The sequence below is a fragment of the Penaeus chinensis genome, chromosome 17, assembly GCF_019202785.1.
Source record: "Penaeus chinensis breed Huanghai No. 1 chromosome 17, ASM1920278v2, whole genome shotgun sequence".
NCBI lineage: Eukaryota > Metazoa > Arthropoda > Malacostraca > Decapoda > Penaeidae > Penaeus > Penaeus chinensis.
The window spans coordinates 873,139-883,138 of NC_061835.1; the positions used below are offsets into that span (position 1 = coordinate 873,139).

Sequence of the window (10,000 nt, forward strand, 5' to 3'; positions counted from 1 at the left end):
GTTTTTGTATATACAGTGATTATTGCAGCCTCTTGTCTTACTTTGATATTGGGACCCAAAAAAACATGATACAAGCATGAGGAAAGTAAAGGAATTAGGTACACATTTAAATGATTTTCTAATTAGACAATATCAGGTGGGAGGATATATGCACAGTTTTTCATGAGGGGTACATTTCATTACTACAGTACAGTATAGTATAGATCAATTATGAACAGTAAGGTACTAGTGGAAAGGATTATGTGTGGTGAACTTGGTTTTACTTGGGATCATATTCATTTGCAGAAGAGTCAGCTTGATTCGTGGATATTTTTATGCTCATTTCACTATGACATCCTCTTAACAATTTAGTTATTAAACCTTTAGATAAAGAGTTTTCCATATAAGAATGTGTTTATAGTATTACATATTTTAGTTACTTGGATATTTGTTATTTCTCATAATTTCTTATCCATTACAGTAATTAGGTGAATAAAAAAAAAATCATCATAAACAATGTTTTTATTGGAGTTCAGTTTATTGTTGTGCTCAATCTTTCTGATTTAGAAAGCAGAGGGTTGCCATTTTTTATATTTTGGGCTTAGTCATTATTACATTTATTTTTTTAAATGGGGCTTCTACTTTTCACGATGATAGACAACTCATGCTGGAAAAAAACCCACTATTAAACAGGGCCTTGCAACTGATTTTTAAACCAGATGAGGTAGGGGGAAAAAAAAACTTTTTACTTTGTAAGCAAGAGGCTGTCCCTGTCTCTTATCTTTGCTTCATATTTCTATCTTTCTTTCTTTCTTTCTTTCTTCTTCTTTTTTTTTTTGCCACTCCATGACTTGTGATGTTCTATGTATTTCAGAAGTTTGTCCTTGTTCAACCATGTGCCACTTTATTCTTTTTTTTTCTCTTTCTTGTGCCATGTCAGTCCAGTCCAAAATATTCAACCATTAGGTGGTACCTCAACCTTTTTCATCCCATCACTCTCAGGAAGCCTGCAAAGGACTCTTGACTAATTCATTGTATCTTTAGCATTCACTGTCCGCCTATTTTCTCTTCCCTACACACACTGTTTATTGGTTTCTACAAAGCCTGGTTTTAAGGGGTACATCATTGTTTTGTATATCAGCTTTTCCCCTTACTGTATTCTGCATTTTTTCCATTTTTTTTCTTCTGTCTTTCTTTCTTCTTCTTCTTATGCTTCTTCTCCTCCTCCTCCTCCTCCTCCTCCTCCTCCTCCTCCTCCTCCTCCTCCTCCTCCTCCTCCTCCTCTTCCTCCTCTTCCTCCTCTTCCTCTTCCTCCTCTTTCTCCTCTTCCCCTTCCTTCTCCTCTTCTTCCTCCTCTTCCTCCATTTCTTTCTCCTCTTCCTCCTTTTCCTTCTCCTTCACCTCTTCCTTTTCCTCCTTCTCCTTCTCCTCCTCCTCCTCCTCCTCTCCTCCTCCTCCTCCTCCTCCTCCTCCTCCTCCTCCTCCTCCTCCTCCTCCTCCGCCTTCTCCTCCTCCTCCTTGTCCGCCTTCTCCTCCTCCTCCTCCTCATCCTCCTCATCCTCCGCCTCCTCCTCTTCCTCTTATTCTCTTGTTCCTCATATTCTTCTTCTTCCTCTTATTCTTCTTCTTCCTCTTATTTTTCCTCCTCCCCCCTCCTCCTTCTCCTCTTTGTCTTCCTCCTCCTCCTCCTCCTCCTCCTCCTCCTCCTCCTCCTCCTCCTCCTCCTCCTCCTCCTCCTCCTCCTCCCCCCCCTCTTACTCTTACTCTTATTCTTCATATTCTTCCTCTTCCTCTTATTTTTCCTCCTCCCCCCTCCTCCTTCTCCTCTTTGTCTTCCTCCTCCTCCTCCTCCTCCTCCTCTTGCTCTTCCTCTTCCTCTTCCTCTTCCTCTTCTTACTCTTCTTACTCTTCCCTCTCCTCCTCTGCCACCTCTTCTTTCTCATCCTCATGCTCCTCTTCTTCCTCTTCCTATTCCTCTTCCTCCTATTACCTCTCCTCTTCCTTTTCCTTCTCTTTCTTCTCCTCTCCCTCCTCTTCCTGCTTTTCCTACTCATCCTTATCCTCATCCTCTTCCTCTTCCTTTTCCTTTTACTCGTCCTCCTCTTATTCCTCATCCTCCTCCTCCTTTTCCTCTTCCTCCTCTTTCTCTTCTTTGTCCTCCTCCTCTTCTTTGTCCTCCTCCTCTTCTTTTTCTTCTTCTTCTTCTTCTTCTTCTTCTTCTTTTTCTTTTTCTTTTCTTCTTCTCCTTCTCCTTCTTCTTCTTCTTCTTCTTCTTCTTCTTCTTCTTCTTCTTCTTCTTCTTCTTCTTCTTCTTCTTCTTCTTCTTCTTCTTCTTCTTCTTCTCCTTCTTCTTCTTCTTCTCCTTCTTCTTCTCATTCTTATTCTCATTCTCATTCTCATTCTCCTCCTCTGGTATTTAAAGAACTTGTGATACAGGCTTATAAAGTGATTATATTTATCATGTGTTTTTACTTACAGTGTACAGATAGGTTTTTAAGATCTTACATAGCTGCTGGTTCTGAATACTGATGAAACTGATGAACTGGACTTTAGTTATGATATGCATGTGATTAACAAACTTTTGTCTAATATTTAGTCCTTGGCTGATATGCCATATTATTAAGAAACAAGAAGAGGAAGTGGCCTTTTTTTCATTTTTCTTGAGTAAATTTGAAAGTTCATAACTCAATGCTGCTGGGAAAATGCTGTGGTAATCTTTCATTTCTTTTGTGAAATGGCTCTGCACAGAGATGGCTCTGCTAGTGCTTGACCACAAAGGAGTCAAATAGTAGACCTTGTGACCTTACCTGATTTCACCTTTCCTTGAATTGGCAGGACATTTTTTTTTTAACTTTTGCTGTGAATATCGATGTTGTTGTGCTTTTTGTTATAGGCATTATAATTACTAAAATGTTATTGACATTAGTAGTGGCAACATAAAATAACACAAAATATTTTCTAAAATCAAGGAAAAGGGTAAACATGTGAGACAAGCAGTACTCATAATTGGCTCATTGGTGACTTAATACAAGTGTAGCCATCTATGTGAAAAAACAATTAATTAAGTATACTTACAGTGGACATGGCATGCACATACAAACCATACCCATCGGCTTTGGGTTAAAAGATAGGAAGGATCCATTATGAACAGCATAAACATTGTTATATTTATTTATTTCAGAGTGACCTATTGTACAAAAGTTTTTATTTCTCTAGTTATAAAATATTTCTACCTTACTCATGTACTTCAGGGTATCTGCTGTTTTGATATATAATATATGTGAATATCTTTTTAGTTTTTGATAAAATGATGCCCAAATGTTGTATGCTCTCTGTCTCACATGTCCCTTTTTACAGCTCAATGTACTTTGATGAGGATGGAGACGTGGCTCATGAGTTTTATGAAGAAGTTCCTCCTCTAAGGCGTGGGGTGAAGGCAACAATGCGGAAAATACTCACCAATTTAACTCCACAGGTAAGTGATGTGTGTATTTGTAAGAAGTGAATATACCTCTCTCTCTTTCTTTTCTAATATGTTATTTGTAGTCCTGAGGATTGTTGATTTCACAAATCAGAATTTTAGATATGTATTAATATTGATAGAACATTTGACATATGAGAGGATGAAGAAATTGTGTTGTTTAACTAACAGTGAGTATATCCATTTTCCAGTTTATAACAAAAGTCTTTGCCATATGTTCATTGAATTTTGTAGTTTATGATTTTTCATGATATGCAGGTCACCAGTATCCATAGGTGTGAATATATTGTGTTAAATTTTAGATAAAAGAATTTGAAAATATTATTTGAATGAAACCCCTCCACAATTCAGCTTAAAATGTGGGTACTGTCAGAGAATTGCCTGATTGGCTATATCTCATGTTTCAGTATCACTTATTTAATTGAAGATGAAATGTTCCTTGATGTAAGTGAACCACAAACCAGTCATACTTATGCCTTGTTTTCTTATATAATGTAGGTGGAAACTCGGATCATAAATTGTTATGCTGTTGATTTTCAGGGTGATGTTCGACTACCCTTCCCATGCCTGCACGTAGACTTTCCTATCGTCCTTTACCAAGACAGCTGAGAAGAGGAGGGGGAAGGGAGCTTTATGAACTACTGGGCGTGCCATTTACCGGACTTCGAAGCCATGGTTGAGGAGCTTTCCAGGTGTTGAAATTCTCTGAAAAGAAGGAAAGAAATTCTTTGTGAATATTCAGTGGGAAATTCAACATGATAAGGGAATGGTCTTCCCCTCCCCCTCTCAACCTCCTTTTTACCCTTACTCAGAAAAGGAAAAAAAGAGAACAGTTAGAATGATGGAAGATTCCTGACACCCTTCCTTCAAAGAGAGGTTGTGGTGCCCCTATCTAGTCTTAAGCAAAGTGAGCAGCATTATGGGAGTCTCAAAGGAATTTTGTCGCATCCAGTTGTTTCAGACCTTTATTGTTGTGTGTATAATAGTTCTGTCATAAGTTATCCATAACTTTTTTCAGTCTTCCTTTTTTTTGTTTTTGTTTTTTTCAATGTGTGTGGAGTACCTGACCACTCCCAAGAGTTATAGTTATTTGTATGTACAGTGTGGCTAATTCTGCCCTTTCCTTAATATATGCCAGGTTGTGATACTGTGTGATCCTGTTGGAATGTGTTTCATCTGAAAACAGAAGCAAGGTATACCCTCATTTGTCGCAAAAAGGTGAATTGAATCAACTTTTTTAAGAAAGGAAAGAGCAAGTAAAATTTTGAATAATTAGTAATTGCATTTGTTATTACAAGACCACAAGTATAGTGGGGTCACACAATATTATATCACAAAGACTTGAAAAAAAAAAAAAATCTTTTGCCTTATCTTGGTCGGAATAGACACATCTGGAAAATTACATTCCGACCTTGGAAAAGTTATCTCTTCTTTTACAGTTACAAAAAGTGATTTTGTTTTGTTTTGTTTGCTGAAGCACAGAATGAAACATGTAGTTGAAGGAAAAAAGAATTAAAAGGACAGACATTGAATACTCAAATGGAAAGTGGCAGTACAACACACAATATTCCCTAAGGGTCTCTACAAAGATCTCTATACATGCATGCGGACAATCTAGCAAACATGCAGTCTCAAATTTGAGTACAGTTTCGTTCCCTCGATATTTTGCTTTTATTGGATAACCTTTTTAAAGCACCAAGTTTTATTTGGTGTTGAGGCTTACAAGTGTTGTGTTTTCATGTAACCCATAATGTCTGTATGTATGTGTCTTACTCTGTAATGGAAGAGGAATGCAGAAGCCACAAAGCTGGATGAATTCTTGAATCCTTAATTTAAATAGAATATATATGTACTCTTCCAATGTTGTGTGTATGGAAATGTGTAAATATATATATATAGATATGATGTGTGTATAATAAACATATGCATATAATTAATGAAAAACACATTTCCGTGTTAATATAGTAAAGAAAAACTCAGATAGTAAATGCATACCTTTTGATAAATCAGTGTATTTACTGTGTGGGTTTTTGATGGATGCCTATTTATTTATGAAATTTGCTTGTATTATGTGGTATGAATAGTAGTTGAAACTTCCATATGCATCATCTAGTAAGCTGCTGCACTATTGATTTCAATAGCAGGCCTTGGTGCAACTTGCATACTTCTCTGCTCGCAGGGAGGAGTGATCTTGGTGTTCGTTTCTCCCCCTTTCATAACAGCTCTCTGTGCCACAGCAGCTATTTGCATTACATTCCAAAATAAGCAGCAATAGAAAAAAAAATTCTCGTTATATCTAAAGGTCTGCTGAAATAGTGTGAATATTGTAGAAAAATGTAAAATTACTCTATTGAAAACGAAAGTGAAGCTGTTTATTTGAGTATTATGGAGTATTTTCAGTCAGTTTTTGTTTTCTGTATATTAGGCAAGATCTTTATCATCAGCTGTATATTTGAATGAGTACCCATCACTGAAATACAAAGTACAGGAGTGGATTTTATTATTTGGTTCAAGATATGGAATTAATTACAGTGACAAGATATGTAAGCAATATGATTTTCTTTCTTTCTTTCTTTCTTTTTCTTTCTTTTTCTTTCTTTTTCTTTCTTTTTACAATACTGTTCTTACCAACGTACTAACTGCCGTGTATGTGACCATGACTTAATCTTTATTTTGGATGACCCAATGGAAAATGTCATGTTTCCTTTTAATTTCTGACAGAGTAACTTGGTGCAATATGAAGAGTAAAAAAAAAAAGGAACTTGGTTGTGCACATATTATTTTATTCCTCCAACACAGCCAATCAGTTCTACCTCTTATTAATAATGGTTTGTTTCAGGTAGTTATATTATTATTGTTCTTCTTATATTATTGTTATTATTGATATTATTATTATTACTATTATTATTATTATTATTATTATTATTATTATTATTATTATTATAATTATTATTATTAGTATAATCATTATTGTCATTATCATTATTATTAATGTTGTCAATTGTTATTTCTATTATTGTTGATATTGCTTTTGATTTCCCCTAAAGTTTATTGGGCCAAGCAAAAAGAGTGTTGAGGTTCCTGTAACTCAACTGACTTGAATTTTAACCCAATGGCGACGGGTCACGCCTATAGGCGTCATAACAATACGCCCGAAATGTGGGGTGCGGCTGTCCGCTGCGGTGGCGCGCCAAAGCGCCCCGAGGCAATGATTCGGCTTGATGTACAGAATTCGCCAGAACGTAGAGTTTTTTTTTTTTTTTTTCTATACCCGTCGCCAATGGGTTAAAGGTTTTTCTAAACAAAGACTTTATATAATCATTACCTGAATCTAAATTACTGCTAGACAATGTGATGCCTTTTTGCCTAGTATTCTGGAAAGATAAAGATGTGAGAGCTCAGGAAAACCTTATTTTGTTATTTTAAAAAGAGTGGAGGGGGGAATAAATCTTGCCTACCATGGCTCTTAACTGTTACAGGAATCTCAATGTTTTTTTTTCCCTGAGTCACATCATCCCTTGAGAGACATAGTTTTCTTTTGTCCTTGCAGTTTGTGTTGCCTGAAGTGACTGCTGGAATTGATTGATTTTTTGTATGTTACTTCTTAAAGATCACATTATATAGTATATTGTATGTAAATGATCCTAAACCACAAGAAAATACTTATTGAAGCATGCAGTCTGTATGAAACCTATGTTTGAAATTCCATGTACCTGTTGCAAGCTAATATTAGCTACCATTGACACAAAGACAAACACAGTAACAGTAACAGTAATGTTTTCAGTATAGCCTAACAGCTAATAAAGTCACTGCAATTTTCTACCAGCTAAACTAAAGCAAGTAAAAGTTCTCAGTATGCCTAGCTTTAGGTGTCAAGCACTGTAATAACCTTAATGCAAAACTACAGTAATACTATTGATAAAAAACAGTGGGTGATATAGTCTCCAGTGAGATTGGTGCTGCCCATCCATTGGTCATGGTTTCACACTGGCCATTTTGCTATATCATACAGATAATACCATGATAATACACAAGACTTTAATAATAACTGCATATATTAAATAGTTAATAATACTATTGAACAAGTAAATTCATATGATTATATATAATATAGAATACCTAAATGTCTTGAGATCTGTTGTGTTTGAATCAGATGCACATATGTGGGGGTTTTTTTTAATGATTTTATTTATCTTAACCTTGTATTATATTGCAGAATATGGCCAGTGTTGAGGTAGTCATTGAGTTCAGCTTCTCGTAAATGAAATTTGGTCATTCCAGCTGATTTATGAGGTTGAAAACTAAGGGCCCATTGATTTATATGAATAGTATAATGCCTGAAGCAAGCTGTGAGGCACATTAAACTTAACGCTTTCAAATTAGGCGGATAAATATATTCCATTAACCAGAGACTGCCCCTTGTCCAGGATAAGTACATTTCCAACACAGTTTTTGTTAACCTTTCTTTTTGAAATGAAAGTTACCAGTAATGTGAGCTTGATAGAGAGGTTATTACAAGAGGTATCCTGATGACTGGAAATGAATTGTCATGTGTATGGTAGAAGGATTATGCAGCCTGAGTCATTTCTTACTTAATGCGTTTAGAATAAAAATAAGAGCATAGATTATTTGACCTTTTTATTTATTAATTTTTTATGTATTTATTTATTTTTTTTTTTTTAATAAAGAAATGTGATTATGTCTGCCTGACATGGACTCACTCTAGAAGCCAGTAGACTATACCAATATTAAGATATTCTGTTAAAGAAATAATGAGTTCATACTTTATTTAATTATTTCCTTAGCCCATCACCGCCGGGTAACAGAAATCCCTGAGCTTGATAAACTCTGGTGATTTCTGGCAACAGCCAGACACTGGATGCGGGAGTCTGCCACATCAAGTGGAATGTCCCGCTCTAAGCGCTCTGGTGCATTGCCGCATATACAGGTGTACCCCACAGACCAAGCAGTTTGTTATGACGTCGGGTCACATGACCCGTCCGGATCAGGTTAATATCATTTGTCATAAAAAAAAATACTACAGATTCCTAGAGCCTAGAAATATTATTCTAACAAATGTTAAAACTTAATAACTTGAGATATACAACTGTATAGCAGATGTCTCTCCATTTCATAAGTGTATATGACTGATGAATATCGGATTGTTTGTTGTTTACTCCTATTTTATTTGAATAAGAAGTAACTTTTACTTGGTACAGTTCACCTTCTATAGCAGCAAATTTTAAATCAGACAACCAATATAAAGAATCAGTGATGTGTGATTGATAGTTCAACTATATTTTTTTGTGTGTTAAAGTTGGCTCAATGTTTGACAATCATATTTGTTAAGTCACGGGTGAATTTTAATTTTCAGGCAAATAGAAGTCAGAAAAAGAAGGTATAAACAAAATGGAATGGTTAAGATTTCATCATCAGAAAAGGGTTTTGATTCAGTGTTTTTTCTTCCGTAAATGTTTTTGAACAGTCTCTTAAACAGTTACTGGTAAATAATGCACCACTATTAATCCATTTGATCTGGATGCTTCACTGCCATCATGTAGCCCAAAATACGGGCGTTAGGCTTGCTTGAGTGACGTTGTAGGCCTGGTGCTTACAAACAGTTGTGTGTGGTGACAAGACTCCATGCCTCCCCTTTGCAAAGTTATTTTCTCTGCAGTTTTAGCTGATTTGCCATTTTCCAATATCTATATTTGTTATTTGTTTTGCTTTATATAGATTGTATTAGACTGTTTTTCTTTCACAGACTCCATATCAACTCTCTAGGTAACCCCTAACTCAGTAAAATAATTATAACAATAAGTAACATGTTGTTATTTGTGTCCTTTTTTTTTTCATAATATTAAATTTTCTGTAAAACAATCTGTGGTGCTGGTTAGGACAGCTAGGAACCTGAGCATGGGAATAGTAATCTTCCTTTGAGCCAGCACTCATGGCTTGCAGATGGTTCATTACACATTTGTTTATCAGTGGAAATAATGCAAAAGCCCATTCCTAAATGCCAAAGGAGTCTAATCACCCTCCAAGAGCTTCAAGCATTTGTGTCGAGGTTTTCTCATCACCCAGGTCTTCTGCAGAAATGCTCACAATGGCAAGTTCATGCCCCCTACCCCCTCCCCAGCCCACAGCTAAATTGTTAGAATTTAAAAATTTCATGTCCTCCACCCCTCAAAGCCAAATTTGTTCAGAATGTGACGGTCATGCCATGTGGATTGTAGAGGTTAAGATTTGTAATTCGATTGGCTTCGACGTATATGAGATTAGCATGGGTATGAAGGTAGTGAAAACTATGAGGCTTGTTATGACTGGAGTTGCTTTTTATATATGTAGCTTAACTTTTCCTGTTCTGTTTTGATATTGTGTTGAAAACAAATTACTTATAAATTACAAACCAAAGTTTATTTTCATTTTGGACTAGAAAGGCTGTGCAACAATCAACAGCAAGAAAGAGAGAGAGAGAGAGAGAGAGAGAGAGAAAGAGAATGAATTTCTATCTCTCTCTCTCTCTCTCTCTCTCTCTCT

At 35.9% G+C, this 10,000-nt stretch overlaps 1 protein-coding gene across 1 annotated transcript in view; it reads left to right on the forward strand.

Moving 5' to 3' along the window:
- LOC125034009 (tumor suppressor candidate 2-like) overlaps positions 1-9,280 on the forward strand; it is a 16,260-nt gene extending 6,980 nt beyond the window's left edge. The window contains exons 3-4 of the mRNA XM_047625645.1: positions 3,337-3,454; positions 4,001-9,280. Of these exons, the coding sequence (XP_047481601.1) occupies positions 3,337-3,454; positions 4,001-4,069 (187 nt within the window). The 3' untranslated portion in view covers positions 4,070-9,280. The remainder of the gene's footprint in view (positions 1-3,336; positions 3,455-4,000) is intronic.
- The last annotated feature ends 720 nt before the right edge of the window (positions 9,281-10,000 follow it).